Genomic DNA, 18,574 nt, shown 5'->3' on the forward strand with positions numbered 1-18,574 from the left:
TTGAACACAGACATTTACCTGCAAGAAGGAAGTGTGATGACTACTTTCGAACTTGAATTGGCTGTGTATTTTGAAACTTACCTAATAATAGTATAAAATATTGGTTACTGATTTTTGTGTTTACTTTGCCATTTGTTTCAATTATTGATACCTAAGAATATGACAGTTATACCTCTGCAATGCAGGAAAGGCTAGATTGCTCTTACTGTAAAGATGACACGACAGGTTGCAGACAGGCACAATTAAAAGACACTCGCATACAGCTTTTGGTCACAGCCTTCATCAGTAAAATACAAATGTACAAAATACAAATTGGTCAATGAATCAATAGTTAAGCTCAGTAATTCTAGAGCAGAGGATTACTATGGTCTCTCAAATTATGTTATTAAATATATTAGAAATCAAATTGTAATGCCACTGACTAAAATAATCAACAAAATTTTAAATGAAGCTAATTATGCAGAATGTTTAAAAATATCTATGGTTAAACCAGTACACAAGAAAGGAGATCTCCAGATAACTATCAACCAATATCAAATATAATGATATACTTATCTCCTCACAGTATGGTTTTGAAAATAAAGATATTATCTGTGCAACACTGTTGGACCTCAGGAAAGCTTTTGATATGGACTCCCACAATATTTTCTTAAAAAAGCACTACCACTATGGAGTGACAGAAAATGCTCTATACCTAACGCAGTCTTACTTGGACAATAGAAAACAGTTAGTTCAGGTAAACAATCAAATGTCGGAATGTCTGCCAGTTGTAAAGGTTGTACCTTAAGGATCTATTCTTGGACCTTTCCTTTTCATTATTTATATGAAGGGTTTACCTGCAGTTGCACCATGTGATGCAGTACTATATGCTGATGACACAACATTCATCACGTGATACCAACCTTCAAAATGTCCAACACAGCATGGCAGTGGCAATGGAGAGATGTACTACTTGGTTTGAGTCAAATGTACTGCAGAAGAATGGTAGTAAAACTGAAGCTGTTGTATTCAGTCTGAATGCTGACAGTCATGATAACAAAACAGTAGAATTATTAGGATTTCCTATAGATCAAAAGCTTAGCTGGGATACCCACACAGGGAAGTTATGTGGCAAATTGGCACGGGTCATCTATCTACTGTACAAGCTGAGGAGAAGTGTCATTAAAGAACTTCTGTTATGTGCATATTTTTCATTCTTCCATTCCCAACTTAGTTATGGTATGCTATTATGGGGCAATTCTGTGGACTCAAAATTAGTGTTCAATTGGCAAAAGAAAGGCATAAGGTGTGTAGCAGGACTTGGCCCACATGAATCATGTCAAGATTATTTTAAGAAACTGAATATAATGACAGTGCCTGGCCTGTATATTTACAACTGCCTTGTCTTTGTTAAAGAGAATCTGAGTAAATTTGACTTAAGAAGGATGGTTATGACCATAAAATAAGAAGTGGACATACAATTAATATACCATATGCTAGGCTTGCAAAGACACATAACAGATACAAATAGCTTGGTCCTATCTACTTCAAAAAATTACCTGAAAATGCCTGCACAGTGCCAGTAAATAAATTTGAAACTAATCTTTCAAGGCGGGTAAAAAGTAAAGTAATTTACTCTGCTCAGGAGTTTCTGGAGTGTGTCAAATGACCAACTTTCCATTGGAGAATGAACAATAAATTAACTGCTAACTATATATATATATATATATATGCCACACTGTGCAACTATTTTATTACTGTTGCATGTAACTATTGTTAATTATCTGTTTCATTATTTACTTGTCATTCAGTGAACTGTATAGGTCATTTATCTTGTAACTGATCTATTAGGAAACTTTACGTTGTTACTGGCATTTGCTTAAATATGTATTGTATCATTCTTGGGTTATTCTATTGTAGTTAATGAAATTTGTCCAAGTTTATATTATTATTATTATACTTATTATTGTGTTAACACTGGCTTGCATGTAAATATGTTCAGAGGTGGAATAAAACATTTGTATTTGCGTCAGTAAACACCTCCCCCCCCCCCCCCCCCCCCCACACACACACACACACCACCACCACCACCACCAACAACAACAAAAAGCACACTTCACCCACACACGACCACCAGCTCCATCACTCGGGCTGGACGGTAAGTAGCAGTCTTTCTTTTCCTACATTGTTGATATTCCTACCTGGAGTTACCATTGTTTGACAGTTCTACTTCTGGCTTTGTATATTTTACAGTTACTACTACCAATCAAAATTTGTTGACATCTAGCTCCAGTTTTATTGTTCCAACATGTTTTGTGGTGTAAACATCATCATCAGCCAATTATCACAATTCAGAAACATTTAAGTTTAACAAACAAAGATTTTTTTTCGCAGTACTGGTGTCTAGGCATGTGCTGTATGATGCTGCTTTTATTAACCTTATGTCTCCTTTTGTGGTGTGCTGTTCTTCTTACATCAAGAGAGTGGATTGATTTTGGCACCAGTGATGATGATACTGATGAATCTCAAAATATTTCCGTTGTGTCACTGAGTTTAGTTGCTTCTGATATCTACTGCTTTCTTTACATCTTTGTGTAGCCCAACAGTGATCTGTCCACTCCTCTTTGAGCTACTCTGAGTTTTCCAACAATGGACTCATTTAATGTCCATGCCTCATAGCAATAAGTTATTACATCTAATATACATAGGTAAAAAAATGTTTTCTTCTGCCTGGCCAACATCTTAGACTTGAAATCTAAAGAATATCTTCCGTATACTTGCATCCCAATTTGACATGCTGAATAATTCGGTTTAAAGTCTCCTTTCAAGTTCATCCAGATATATTCTGTGACCCTTTGCAGGTGTGTGCTTCCAACACATAAAACACTGCTGCGAAAAGATACTGCAACACCGTAAAATAATTAATGTAGAGTAATGAAATTTTGGGAATATATTTGTGTAGGTAAAATATTTGAAGTGATTAACATTGCTAGATAACAGGTTAATGCAAGCAAGGTAAACCATTGCAAGCATGAAATGCTGATACATTAATAAGTGGTGTAACCATCAGAATGTTGAATGCAAGCATTCAAACATTGTGTTGTACAGGTGCTTGATGTCAGTTTGTGGGATAGAGTTCCATGCCTGCTGCACTTGGTCAGTTGGTACAGGAATGTTTAATGATGGTTGTTGACGACACTAGAGTTGTCCGACAATGTGCGATATGTGCTCGACTGGATACAGATCTGGTAATGAAGCAGGCCAATGCAACTTGTTGACACTCTGTAGGGCATGTTGGATTACAACAGTGGTATGTGAGCAAATGTTGAAATGCACGCTACAGTGTGTCTGAAGTAACCAATTTATGAGAGTTCTTTGTTTCACTGTGGTGCCAACTGCTGCTCAAATTGCTGCTGCAGGTGCAGTATGAAGTGCCAGAGCCACACACTTAACGCAGTGGTATTCCCTCTAGGTAGTCATGCAGCATGGCCATCTGGAGATCGGTCTTCTTGCGACCATACATTCTTGTGACCACCGTTGCCAGCAATCGTGTACAGTGGCTATATTCCTGCCAAGTCTTTCTGCAGTACCACAGCAGGAACATCCAGCTTATCTAGCTCTAATACGTGACGTTTTCGAAACTCGGTGAGACATTGATAATGATGTCTTTGTTGCCTTAAAGGTATTCTTGACTAACATCAACCCACCATGTTCAGTCTCAAAGGTAGAGTGTTACAGTGTGTATTTAAAGTAAACCTAATTTGCACCCTCATAGTGGTGCTACTTGTGCAATTCTTATGTGACTGGCATGAAATTTGAATAGACACATCTTTCAAATGTAGAAACACACCTATCAACTTTTATGTTACACAACTTGTTCTCGGTGTTGCAGCTTTTTTCTCATGAGTGTATATTTCCCTCCAGTGGTCATTCATGCATTATGATCTTGGTTTTGTCTAGATCATTTTTAGTCCAACTTCAGAGCAGACTAACACCAGTTTTTTAACTAATATTTGAAGCTCTTGTATGCTATTTGCAAATAGAACAATATCATGAGCTAATCTCAAGTTATTTATTCCGTTTCCCAGAAAAATGGATTCCCTTTGTTTTCCAATTCAATTAGACACTGCTTTTTTTTTAGGACTGCTGAAAACAGTTTTGCAGGTGAGAGTCACCTTGTTTTACTTCTTTTTCAGTGGGAATTGATTGGTTTCTTCAACAGAACTGACAGATGCTGTGGAGGTTGTGTATATGTTGTATAAGATTTTAATATAGCTGTAGCATTCCTTGTCCTGTTAGAGCCTCAGTTTATGATATGATACATATTTTGCATAACTTATAGCTCTCAAAATTAATATAAATTATAAAAAGTGTGGTATACGAGGAATTGTTTCAAGTTCCATTTTGAATATATGATAGTTTTTCAATGTCTTATTTTTTGTATTGTGGTAGCTTATTGCGAACTCTTATTTCTAACTGGATAACTCCTTTTTAGGGTTTCATGCCTCAGTTTGTAAAAACAGAACCCTTATGGGATCACTTTGTTGTCCGTCTGTGTGTTCGACTGATATGAACCTCTTTTCCTCAGGACTGGGTAGGTGTATCAAGTTGAAATTTATGTCACATATTAAGGTCTATGGTTCCTAGGCAATCTAAAATTGTTATGCTTCCAAGTAACTTCAATCAAAAGATAAGGCCATTTATGTCGCATATTTTGATACACGAAACCTCTCTCGTCAAAACCTCTAGGGTGCTTCCCACAGACATAGAGAAATGAAATTTGGCAAGAACCTAAGTTTCGTTGATTGTATCGCATAAAAATTATCTTTTGCCATTAGAACATATACATTGCATTAAACATTCACCAAAGAGTAATAGATGAACATTACTTAATGCAAACATAAAATGTAAGTTTTACTCATGCTGTAATAAGTAAATAAAAAAGGTCTTATTAAATCTTCTCCCTCAATGTATATGAACTGAAGTTCCTTGCTTGCTTCTTCTTGTATGTCTGGGCTAGACTGAGGAACTACTGTAGAAATTTTGGTACAGTCTTGGAATTAGTGGAACAAATATCTTGCTATTATCGACACCGGTAATAACCAAAAATCATTGAGATTCCCAATTTCCAGGATGGATGAACAATATATATACATAATTAAGTTACTATGGAATCCTCAGTGCGTAAGTCCTACTCACACTTGGCCAATTTGTCCATCTTTAACACCCTTTTTCTCTAGAACATTTTAGCACACCAATTCAAATTTATGTTATTTATTTATTTATTTATTTATTCATCCGTAGACAACTTGTGTTGTATGGATGTCGTCAACTGTATACATGGAATGAGTATATACATAATAGTACTTCTGGTAGCACATATTTCTATGGTGCAACTTAATCGTTTGTACACAAAACAAATACAGACCAATCTTAGTTACAAATAAATATAAATTTACAAATGTATTCCTGCAGATTACACAAAACAAATACATACCAATCTTAATTAAAGATAAATATAAAGTTACAAAGGTACTCTTGCATGAATTGAGGTGAACACATGTCATTTACAGTATTCTTTGACAGTATAGTAACATTTATCTGCTAAATAATTTTTTACAGCTTTCCTAAAGGCATGTATTCCAGTTTCAGCTTTGATTTCCTCTGGAAGTCTATTATACATTTTTAATCCATTAAATAATAAACTATTTTGGGTTTTTGTTTTGTTTTTTCGTATGAGATGCAAATGGTGGCAGGATCTAGTCCAGTGTTGGTGTATAGATCTGTTTTGTGTGTACTGGTCAAAGTGTTTCTTTATATATATCACAGTCTGAAAGATGTATTCACATGGTACTGTCAAGATTCCCATGGTTTTGAATAAATCAGTACAGTGAGCTCTCTTGCTGCTTTTTGTTATTATTCGTACTGCCCTCTTTTGGAGCTTGAAAATTGCTTGTATGTTCTGCACATTTGTACCCCAGAAGGTTATGCCATAACTAATTATTGAATGCACATATGCAAAGTATGTCGTCTTAGCACATGAACTATTACATACTGACATAATTATCCGGAGTGCATAGCAAGCAGTAGCAATTTTCTTTTCTAGTGCTGCAATATGGTCAGTCCAGTTAAGCTGTGAGTCAACATGCATTCCTAGGAATTTTGTGTTTGTGACACAATCTATAAGTTCATCTTTAACTCTTAGGCCTATGTTATTATGTTTTTTATTTATGTGGAAATTAATACTGTTTGTTTTTTTAATATTGAGGGTTAATTTGTTGCTTACTACCCACTTGCATACATGATCAAGAGTTTCTTCAGCTTTGTCTCTCAATTTGTCTGGTGACTTGTCACTGATAAGGATACTGCTATCATCTGCAAATAGTATTGCTTCCCCGTATTTGACACTCTGGGGAAAATCATTGATATATATTAGGAAGAGTATTGGCCCTAACACACTTCCCTGACGGACTCCTATGTTAATATGTTCTGGTTTGGAAATGTGTTTTGTCAATCTGCTGAACTTCGTTTGTGAGATCTCTACACACTGTACCCTATTTTCCAAGTATGATTGAAACCAATTATCTACTGTTCCCCTTATTCCTAGTGCCTCCATTTTGTTTAGTAGTATTTTGTGGTCTACCGTGTCAAATGCTTTGCTAAGGTCAAGGAATATGCCTGTTACATGTTCACCTTCGTCAAGTGCTTCTAAGACAAAATTTGTGAAGTGAGCTACTGCTGTACCTGTGCTTCTTCCTGGCCTGAAACCAAACTGTTCTTTACACAGTAGGTTGTACTTGTTTAGGAAATCCATTAGTCTCTTTTTCATTATATTTTCTATTACCTTGGAAAAGGATGAGAGTAATGAGATGGGCCTATAGTTTTCTATATTTTCTGGATCGCCTTTCTTAAATAGAGGCAGGACTTTCGCACATTTTAAGTATTCTGGGAAGCAGCCTGCAGTGAAAGATTCATTTATGATGTGTGCCAAAGGATGTTGTATGCTGTCAATGCAGTCCTTCAGTAAGCACACTGGCACTTCATCTAAACCTGCTGATGTTTTATTCTTTAGATTCTTCACAACCATCCTTACTTCTTCTGTAGAAGTCGGTAACAGTAACATTGAGTTATCCATATAGTTCAATTTTTGTTCAGGCTGTTTTTTGCCAAACTTTTGCTGTAGCTTGGTAGCAACACTGCTGAAGTACTCATTTACAGTATTTACTAGTGTATTCGGGTTATGTATAATAGCACCATTATGTTTAATTTGAATGTTTACTGTTTTTAATTTATTACTGTTTGTTTCCTGTTTGGTAACAGTCCAGGCTGCTTTAATTTTATTTTCTGCCTTTTCTATAATACTGTCATTGTGGGCTTTTTTTGCATCTCGTAATACTCTTCTGTATATTCTTTTGTATGTGTGGTAGTAGTTTAGGAAACCAGGATCACTATGGTAGTTTTTTAACCTGTTCAGTTGTTTGAGTGTTGCAGAGGATTTCCTTATTCCTTTGGTCACCCAGGTATTTCTTTTGTGTGAGTGTACTGCAGTTTGCACCTTTGGGAATGCTTCATCAAATCTGAGTTTAAATAGTGACATGAATTTAGAAAATTTCTTATTTACACTAGTTTCAGCATACACTTCTTCCCAAGTTATACTGTTTATTTGCTTGGCAAATTCTGATCTGTTTGGTTTAGAGAAAACCCTTCTGTATGTGTATGTTTTAGTTGTATTGTCTATATTTATGTTTAATTTTAGGATTTGACAGGATTGATCAGAAAGGCCAAGGTTATCTACAATAATTTCACAACTTTCTTTATCTATGTCTGTGATGATGTGATCAATTGTTGATGATGAGTTTTTGGCTATCCTCGTGGCTCTGTTAACTAATGGTGATAGCTTATAACAGCGCAATATATTCAAGAATGAGTTACAGAATCTATCTGGGTTTTGTGTGTTTATATTTAAGTCTCCACAAATGAGAACCTTCCCTTTAGGATTCGAAGCCATGTCTAGAATCTGGATTAGTTTTGCAGTGGAAGTATCTATATCACCACTGGGTGAACGGTAAATACATATTATAGTTAACCTTTGTGCCTCATCTGTCTTGCTTATCTCTATGGCTGATATTTCTATGTGTTTTTCCTCACTTACAGAATTAATATCATTTCTAATTTTATAGGCAATTCCTTGCTTAACATATATACATGATCCACCACCTCTAATGGTGGTTCTACTATAATGACATGCTAGTATATATGAGTTTAAATTTATTAATGTTATTTCAGTTCCTCTACACCAATGTTCAGTAATGCAAGTGACTGAACTGTTTAAAGTTTGTAATTCCACTTCTAATTGTTGCACTTTGTTTCTGATAGATTGTATATTTTGATGAAAGACTGAGAAACGAGCACAGCTTACCTTGCCTGTATCTTTTGTTTGCATTTTGTTGACAGTGACTGATGCTTTGCGCCAGTTTGTCCCAGTTTTTTTCTCCTCTTGGTGCTGAACCATAAAAAATTCTCCTTTGGAGTGATGTACTTTCTTGTCCTCTGGCTCCTTCTGATGGGGTGTGGTTTAGCTGGTGGCTTCTCCATTGGTACTGTCGTTTCTGGTGCTACTGCTGTTGTTGGCTTTGCTGTTGTTTGTCCCACTGTTGCTGTGTCTCCTGTTCTTATTGTTGGTGGTGGTGGTGAAGGTTCTGCTGATGTCAGTTCTGCTGCTGACGAGACGACTGCCTTTGTTGATTTTTCTTGTACTGTGGAATGTTCTATTACTGATAGTGGTATAACAGTTGTTTTTGTGTTGAAGGTGTTTTGAAGTAGTTTTAATTCCTTCATTATCATGTTCGCCAGATATTCTTTCCCAATACTGTTTAAGTGTAGTCCATGTTGTGTATGGAATCTACGACCTATATTATTTATATTAACACATTTAACATTTTTAAAACGTCTACAGATTTTGGCAAACTGATAGTTGGCCTTTTGTATTTCTGTGTTTACACATGATTGGTTATCCAGATCGTGCCGATGTGGTGTATTCACGATTATCACATTTGTATGCGTGAGGTTCGTCAGACACTGTTTAAGATAACGTGTAGCATTTGCAGTTTCATTTTTATATATATCGTTTGAACCTCCGATGAGTATTACACAGTCTTTATCGTGTAGATTTTTAACCTCTCTAGATTCAGTCGTTTTTATTATTTCCGCTAGTGGGGCTCCAGGTTTTACTATGCTACACAAACTTTTATTAGTTTTCTCTTTAATTTTCTTTGCGAGTCCACGGCCATGACTATCTGAAAGCATGAGTATTTTATTGTGCGAGTTATCTGTTACAATGTTTTTCGTTTGAGTGTCTGTTTGTATCGGTATTTTGTGACGTACTTCAAGGTCATTTTGTACCAGTATTGTCTCATGAAGTTCATACGACACTTTATCGCTGTTTCGAGATTTTTTGATGTGTTTAGACTGTTCACTAGTGGTTTTAGGCCTACTGTCTTGAATGCTTTTCTTCCCAAGCGACTCGTAACGGCTCGTTTTACCCTCGCTGTCTACAATTGCGAGTACTTCAAACGAGTTTTCATGCACGAAATTAACGTTGCGGTCATTGTTCACATGATTTAACACTTCTTGTTTGTTGTTTTTAAACGTAGCTTGGTTGTTTTTAAACGTAGCTTTGTTCCAGTTTTTGGAAGCAGGCGAAATGTTTTGCACCGAGTCCCGCGTGTAGCACGTACCTTGTTTTGATCGGAGATCATAATTTTCTTTCTTGAGCCATGAAATTTCTTTACGAAGCACTTCGACAATTTTCTGTAGGCTGATAATACGTTCATTTAATTTTGTTGTAACACCATTATCATTCACATAATGACTGTTTTTCACTACGGAGCTGTAATTTTCGCGCCCAGGAATATTACGAACACTTGAATCTGTCGCCATGTCTTAGGAGGCACATACTAAGGTCGATGGTCTCTTGGTGGTATAAAAATTTAAGCTTCTAAACAGTGCAAGCAGAAGATAGAGCCATTTAGCTCACATATTTTGATAGTTGAAAAGTCACTCATCATAACATATAAGGTACTTCCCGTTGACCTAGAATCATGAAATTTGGCAAGAAGCAAGGTTTCATTGTAAAAGTAAGGGGGAAGAGCCAAAATTGCTAATTTTTTATTACATCACACAAAAAATACTTCTTTTGTAATTTGTTATCTGACTTCAACTCAAAATTAAAACATTCTCAAAATTCATGAAATCAGTGGAACCTATATCTTGCCAGCGTCAATGTTGATAACAGGCAAAAATTGTTGCTATCTTTGATTTCCATAATTCATTTGAATAGAACTCTCAGTGTGTGTGTCGTACTCATATCTGGCCAATTGCATTATATTGTGAGTTATTGAGTCCTTGTGAAGGCTTTGCTTCTGTCTTCTGTCATGACTGTGACTTTCCGAGTTAGGAAATGTTTTTTGTTGGTGATTACAGATATAATCAGTGGGTGGATGTTCCAACTTTTGAGTGTCAATGTCCCAAAGGTCATAAATAAGTTCGTACAGGATGTTCAGTTTTGTAACTCCACAGATCAACCACACTTCTTGTTTTTGTAGTCTTAAAACTTCTTCCACGTTTGCAGTATTTCCCCAGAATATTGTACCATAAGAGGCCAGAGAATGGAAGTATGTGAAATATGACGACAACATTGTGTCTCAGTCAAGGTAGGCTGAAATAGCTCATAGTGCAATGCTTGCTGCACTTAGTTTCTTGAGCAGGTGAGCAGTATGTTCATTCCATCTTAATTTATTTTTCATTCACACACCAACAAATCTTACATGTGAAGTGTCATTAATTTTCTGCACATTGATTTCTATTTCAAGAGCTTGTAGCTTGTTATTTACTGCATTAGATTTGTTGTAAAAGGTTTAGTGGTAGACTATTTTCTGTGAACCATTTGTATACTTGGTGTGTTGTTGTATTACAATAAGGGAAATACCTGGATGAAAACATATGTAAAATAAGGGAAAGGCAACCACTTACCTAAGGGAACTGGTGTGTGGCATACAGAAACACGTAATAGAAAACAGTTAACACTAGCTTTCAAGCTCTTGCTCTTTTTGTGATAGGAGTACACACAAACACGATTGTGGTAATTACGAGACACACTGCCATGAGCATGTATGTCTAGGTGGTTGCATGTATGAATTCGTGTACTCTTACCAGCAAAAGAGGAAGATCTCAAAAGTTAGCGTTAACGGTTTGTTAGCTGTTTCCTGTTGCCTGTTTCTGTGTGCCACATGTCAGTCCTCTATAGGTAAGTGGTGTGTTACAGTTTCAGTTGCACTGAGGATTCCAGGCCCTTGATTAAGATACTTGTATTATCAGCAAGCATTACTATATTTGCCATGTTATTTACTGATGCCGGTAGCTCATTAATGTATAACAATAATGAAAATTCCTGGGTGGAGTAACATGTAATTAAATTTTTTATCCATTGTCTTCATGGCAGACTTCTTTCGAAAGTTCTTGTTGGTACTACTTTTAAACATATTGGCGGATTCAGTGTTTATTATTGCAGCAAGCCTAACTTGAGAGTGTTCATGAAGTGTTTTTCTGTTGGTGAGTTTTATGATTGATGTTTGGCAGTTATGATCTGGTACAGCCTGTATTTTCCCATCATTATAATATATGGGATACAGAATATCATTGTCAATAGCAGTCTTGCTGCAGCCATCTACCTTTGTTTGGAATAAGATAGTGGAGTGTAAGTGAAATCAAGACATTGATGTTTTTATTTGTCTACAATTGCTATTGTTTGATACAAAGTCAATATTAAAAACTCCACTTACAGTCATCTTACTGTTACTCTAGTTTTATAAGTACTGTTACTAGCCGAGCATGTCACAGAAAAACCTAACCTAAAATGTTCGCATGTAAAGTTAATCTGCCCAGTCAGGCAACCAAGGCTATTTTCAAGTACAAAAACACCTTAGAAAAGTTGCAATGAGAAAAACAGCACATTCACTTCAATAGAAATTGTCTAAAAAATGTCATTCCAAATTATTTCAAGATTGACTCAAAACAAACGCAAGAACCACAAAAAAAACCCTTGGAAAGCATGCAAAAGCTATGGGTGAAAAATGATTGGAAAGAACTTAATAGTATAAAACAGATCTTCAATATACAACTTTATAGTGCAGAATTACAGTTGAGAAAGATGCTTAGTAGACTAGAATAAGATTCCATTACTGAATTCATTAAATAAGACTGCTATCAGGTAGCAGCGAATTGTAGGAATAGACCAACATTCAAACTTGACAAAAAGCTCCTCAGAATTCTCTAAGAAACATAAACATTCAACTGTATTAGAACACTTCAAAAAACAGCAGAATTTATGCAACATGTCAAAAACATAAAAGTTTCTGAAGGAGTCATACTTACGTCGTATGACGTATGAAACCTTATTCCTTTGTACCAATAGATCCCACACTACATATAATTAATGTCACCCTACAAAAGCACAAAAAATCCCTTCCACAAATGCTTCTGAAATAATGGGCCTGTCAGAATTCATACTGTGGTGCAACTATTTCAAATTCAACAATGGTCTCCACAAACAAACAGATGGCCTTGCAGTGAGCTCAGACCTTTCCGGATTGTTAGCTAGAATGCTTATAAGTGACTTAGAAGAAAAAGTTTTGAATGCCAATCACCACACTCTTAAAAACATCATTCACTGCTACAGATAGGTAGATGATACTGTCATTTTGATAAATGGCATAATGAACCAGCTATTCAACAACTCCCATAAAAATAAAATACTCACAGCCAAACACCAAGCAGGTGACAATATAAATTTTTTAGATCTTACGATTAGAATAAAGAATAATAGACACCAACATGAAATTTATGTGAAGCCTACCACAACACATACTACCATGCACAGCTCCAAAGCCCACAAGATGGGAGTATTATGGTATATGATCAACCGAGCAATCCAGCTACCACCCTCTGAAGTTAAATGTGAACGAGAAATTGGAATAATAAAACAAACAACTATTGCAAATACCTATAACAGCTCCACTGTAGACACCTGAAAACACCCAATAGTGGCAAAGCAGTCACATCACAAAAAAAAAAACAAAAAGAAGATAGCGTCTTCCATACAATCCCATTTCTGGGTAGTATATCATATCAGATTGCCCATGTCTTCAAATGAAAAGGCATAAACATATCCTTTACCACCCACATCATGGTTGCGAAGAAGTTATCTCACAACAGCAACCCACAGAGTCCACTTACCCATGCAGGTGTGTACAAAATTGAATGTTCGGGCTGTAACTTTCTAGATAGGCAAGACAAGCAGATCATCTGAGATTAGATTCAAAGAACACAAGGCACCTCTAAAAAATAAAAAATACCATACATCAACAAAAGTCACCCACCTGCATGAAACAAAACACCATGTCAACAACACAAGTATCCTTCATATCCAACATAAAGGTAAAAAACTAGATATCCTTGAAACACTCCAGATGTACAAACACCAAAGAAAACATCCTGAATCCGTATTAAATGACAAAAATGACAACAATTACGATAGAGCCATCTCTGTTTTCACAATAACCTACTTACTAAATTTGAATTTGCAGTGTGTGTGCTCGCGCGCGCGGCCGCAAAATAGTTAGTTATGTTACCGTGACATTCCCCAGGTCAACAAGGGAATGGCTCATATACAAATATACCATCACACCAACAGCTTGTACATCTGTCAGCTTTTGACTCTTTGTATATCACCTAACCGTGGAAATTTAATATATATTTGGATATTTTTAAAGCATAACCAGTGTATTACTTCAACCTTCACTTAGTTATAACGTGTCACAAATATTGTCTTAAGAAGCCCCTGCTCTGAAAAATTTCCTCTCCTCCAGTTAGCAGTTACTCACCTCACCCATTATTTCTGAGTCTGTCTCTCTCTCTCTCTCTCTCTCTCTCTCTCTCTGTTTCCTGCCCCCTCCCCTCCTCTCCCCTCTGCCTCCCCCCCCCCCCCCCCCCCCCCCCCTCTGTCTCTGCTCCATCCTCATATTTTCCATGAATTAATTTTGTTATTTACTCTCTGCCTCCATCCTCCATTCCTATTTGTTGTGAGTTAATTTAGTTATTTTCATCTTTCCTTTGATATTTTGCAACTGAACAATAAATTATGTAATTAACAAAACTCAGTAGATCCACCAAAACTAAACCAACAATTTGTTCCCCATGTCAGCCTGGTATCACAAGTATTTGTTTCTATTATTAAGAGTATATATATCTACATATCTTTAACTTAGTATGACTGTGTTACTTCATCATTTACTTAGCTATAACACGTAACAGATGTGAGTTTAATGACCCCACATCTATAGCATATCCTAAACTTAGCTCTTTCTCACAATCCTTCCATCTTCTATCCCTGAATTCCAGACAGAATTTTTATTTATGTGTAATTTTACCACTGTTGGCAACATAATTATTCTACTGAAGGGCTCCAACATATCACCTTATTGTGTAAATGAGCATGTAATTTAAGCTACATAAACTTGACAAAAAAGGATTTATATACCACACATATACAGACACAAGCAGACATATGTCTGCTTGTGTCGGTATATGTGTGGATGGATATGTGTGTGTGTGCGCGAGTGTATACCCGTCCTTTTTTCCCCCTAAGGTAAGTCTTTCCGCTCCCGGGATTGGAATGACTCCTTACCCTCTCCCTTAAAACCCACATCCTTTCGTCCTTCCCTCTCCTTCCATCTTTCCTGATGAGGCAACAGTTTGTTGCGAAAGCTTGAATTTTGTGTGTATGTTTGTGTTTGTTTGTGTGTCTATTGACGTGCCAGCGCTTTCGTTTGGTAAGTCACATCATCTTTGTTTTTAGATATATTTTTCACACTTTATGTTTAGTCCAACACATGCATTCATCAACTCAAACAAAGATCTCCACAATCCTTTAAAACTTATTCTGAAATCGTAGTGTTATTTTTCTATATATTCTTTTTACTTTGAGATAATGCTTCTGTTTGCTACCTGTTTCGTTGCTCCTAATAGTTTCCAGACACCATCATTGTTTACAAAGCATGACAGTTCACATGTTATGTATTACAACAGAGAAAGGAGCTTGTGACCACTGGAGATATTCTATTTTAGTTGTTTTATTTTCACATTTGGATATATGTGTAGTCAAAAACCTCCCCAAAACCACATTCCGAAGTAGTGTGTTTGTTTTTCCACTAGACAGTGTCACAGGTTACCCCAGAGTCATAACACATCACGCTGACACATGTAACTCCACCTGATGATGGAGGTTTAAACCTTAAAGAAGCGTTGTAGATATAAATAAACAATGACTGGTAACAGGAAATTTGTTGTTTCATTCAATGTCAATAACATTCATGGTAGGGCCTAACCTAAAATGTTCACATATGAAAATAAACATTGCAATATGTCCTTTTTTAAAGTTGGTGCTACAATAGTTATATATATAATTTTGTAAAAAGATATTTCTTAGCTGCAGCAAACAAGTCTTAGTGATCTTGTAGGATTCATATTGAGTCATTGATTTTCCTTTTTATTAGACTGTTCAGCATCTTAAACTTCTGATGTTGACTGTTCCAGCCTGCACTGCAGAGAGGTTTTTCCGTGTGGACCGGGCACAGGAACATCTCCATTATGTTGTTGACATAGCAACAGAAAATCTTTATGTTCTTGATACTGAAAATGCAACAGTGCCTCCAACTCCAGAAGATGAAACAGTATTATCTTCACCCAATGCAAATGAACACAAACCAATAGCAAACAATGTCCTTAGAATAGAAGGGGCAGGAGGAGAAACCACACCAGAGTTGAGGTAAGTATATATCTTTGGGCTAGCAGATTAAAAGGAGGAAATGCACTGTTCTTAATATTTGCAAGTTGCATCATTTTAGAGAGATTGTTTAGAAATAAAATGATGAAGTAGAAATCACATTACTTAAATTTTACTTCTACTTTGGTAACCAATACAGATTAAAATATACTACTATACTCTTACTTGAATACTTTCACTAGTAGATGCTTGCAAATCTATTCTGTCTGGTCATGAAAGCCAATATGAATTCTTATGTCTTACTCACTCTGTAGATTTTGAAACTAATAAATCTTTAATTTAAACTCATTTCAGACCTAAACTAGTTTACATTAAAATAAATTTAAGAAGAAATCCAAACGTTTACCACATTATACTTGAGCGGGAACTTATGTGACAAATGAATTTGCTTTCCAAATTTTGTAAGTGAAGGTTTAATTCTAAATACTACTAGTGTTTTGCTTAATATTTCTATGTGAATATTACCAATGTGTGGCAAATATTTGGATTCTGTCCAGTACGTATTTTGACACAACTCTATACTGACAAATTCTTTCACTATTCTCTTTCAATGAAAATGTAGTACTCTCTGTTATTCACTATATATCACAATATAAGATAGCAAAGAAAACATTGCACCAACCTATATTATAGTTACAATAAAAGTTCTACAGAAATAGAACAGCACTTTATAGATAACTTTAAGACTTACTATTGAGATGCACTTTGCCCTTCTCTTCTCTGCTTTCTTGTTTTTCTTGATGTAGTCCCCTTCCTATATTTACAATCAACAGTGATGGATCTCGGGAAGATGATGGAAAGTTCGAACGTTCATATGGAACTGGGGGCTCGCGTGATGATGATGAGTCGCCCAGTTGGAGAGGGCCTAGTGAAGAAATGCTTAATGAAGAGCTAGCAGGTGGAAGAGTACCTCGTTCACATTCAGATGACATCATTAGTAAGCAGAAAAAGACGAGCCCAGAAGAGAAATATAATATGAGTCTTTCGTCACCAGGGGGGAATGTTAATTATCTTAGGTACAGTATGTGCCACCCAACTTAATGGAACATGATAAGGGGGCACAGATATTTATGTGTGTACGTTCTTAGTTGATGGAAGAGCAGGCTGCAAGTTGTTGTTTTGCTGCTGCTGGTGGTGATGGCTTCTTTCTTGTTTTGTGTTATGGAGTATGCCACTGATTTTTTTGCTCATTAAATTCCAACATTTCTGAATGTGTAAGTAGGCTCAGAAACGTGTATACATAATTTATGCTCCTCATAGAAGTACTATTTGGTGCAGTACAAGATAAATATATTTCCAAATTTGGAAAAAGTTTGTGTGTTGGGCAGCTTCTTTAATTATAGTACTCCACTAATGTTGGAATTTGTGTATCAAATATGCTGCTTTGTATAAGCTTTTTGTAGCTTTTCTTATAGCTTACTAGTTACTGGTGTTATTTATGTGTAAATGTTGAAAATTTTGTTGAGACTTGTAGTTATTTCACAGTTCATCTGCCAAGAATTACTGTGTGGAATCAATAGCAGATGGTCTTATTCTTGCTGAGAGAAATAAAATTTTAAGTGTATAGTTGTTTTTAATAAGCTCATTGTTGCTTCAGGATCATTGTATTTAAATATGCTGAGAAGAGACCATTGTAAAAATCTTTGTAACGAAAGTTATTGTCTAATAATATGGACGAATTGAAGCTGATCTTGACTGTGTGTAAACTACAGTTGTTGTTGATAAGTTAATGACGAAGGTAGACAAGGAATCTGTAGGATAACACTTTGCAGCTGTGATATGTATGTAATATTTGCCAAGGACGATATGTTGTGAGTATAAATCAGCTTCTGTACTTCTTTTATGCTGGTATGAAGTTCAAAAATTGTGTGGCATTCAAATGGTCCACATAGAGAGTAATTGCAAACTATTTTACACCTTTTTTGATGGAAATGCTAGTGAAATTTGATATGGGGAAGAAATAGTTTGATTACAGTTACAGTTACATTTCTGAGGAATTGATAGAATCTAAACTAAAAAATCATTCAAACCAGTAAGGACCACACTGTTGATGCTGGAAATAAATATTACAGCCATCATGTTGTATATCTTTAGATTTATTAATGTATTATCAGTATTAGTATGGCATTCAAACAATGATCCTGAAGTGGGTATGTAAATTATGTATGTTGTGCTTGCCAGCTTGTGTAAAATGTCTTGTTTTCTGAGAACCAGACCCATTACTGACAGTAGGGCACATTATCTTGTCTTCTGGCAGTAATTAGGTGTGTGTGCCAGCCTGAAGCTGTCAATATTATTGTTATTTATTTACTTTTAATAAAAATATGCAAATTACTTAATTTTTTAATTGATATGTAACCAATGCATGTAATTATATTTTTAAATCAATTGAAGTGTAACTATTACAGAATGAAAATGATCTCCCATTATCTGTAAATACACTGATGATTGCGATATATGCATATGGTGTCATTTAAGCAGATAATATCATTGAAATAGACATATCTTAGTAAAGGTTTTTCACCATTCTGAATAAGGATAAAAATAGACTCTTATGAATTATATGGGAAAATTAATAGCCTGCCATAAACAATACTTTATAGAAATATTAACATTGCTAGGAATCCATGGGCCACCCATCTGTTTATTTTATTTTCTTTCTGATAAGCTGTTTATTTATTTTTGAACTGCACA

General features: G+C 35.7%; 1 protein-coding gene across 5 annotated transcripts in view; it reads left to right on the top strand.

Annotated features, from left to right (window-relative positions):
- Nucleotides 1-18,574, top strand: part of LOC126412064 (eye-specific diacylglycerol kinase) — a 903,754-nt gene that overhangs the window by 776,604 nt on the left and 108,576 nt on the right. For 3 of the 5 annotated variants that reach the window (XM_050081449.1, XM_050081447.1, XM_050081448.1), the window contains exons 14-15: nucleotides 15,631-15,862; nucleotides 16,654-16,896. In XM_050081449.1, coding sequence (XP_049937406.1) covers nucleotides 15,631-15,862; nucleotides 16,654-16,896 — 475 coding nt within the window. The remainder of the gene's footprint in view (nucleotides 1-15,630; nucleotides 15,863-16,653; nucleotides 16,897-18,574) is intronic. The other 2 variants (XM_050081450.1, XM_050081451.1) reach the window with 1 other exon arrangement.

The sequence above is a fragment of the Schistocerca serialis genome, chromosome 7 (assembly GCF_023864345.2).
Source record: "Schistocerca serialis cubense isolate TAMUIC-IGC-003099 chromosome 7, iqSchSeri2.2, whole genome shotgun sequence".
NCBI lineage: Eukaryota > Metazoa > Arthropoda > Insecta > Orthoptera > Acrididae > Schistocerca > Schistocerca serialis.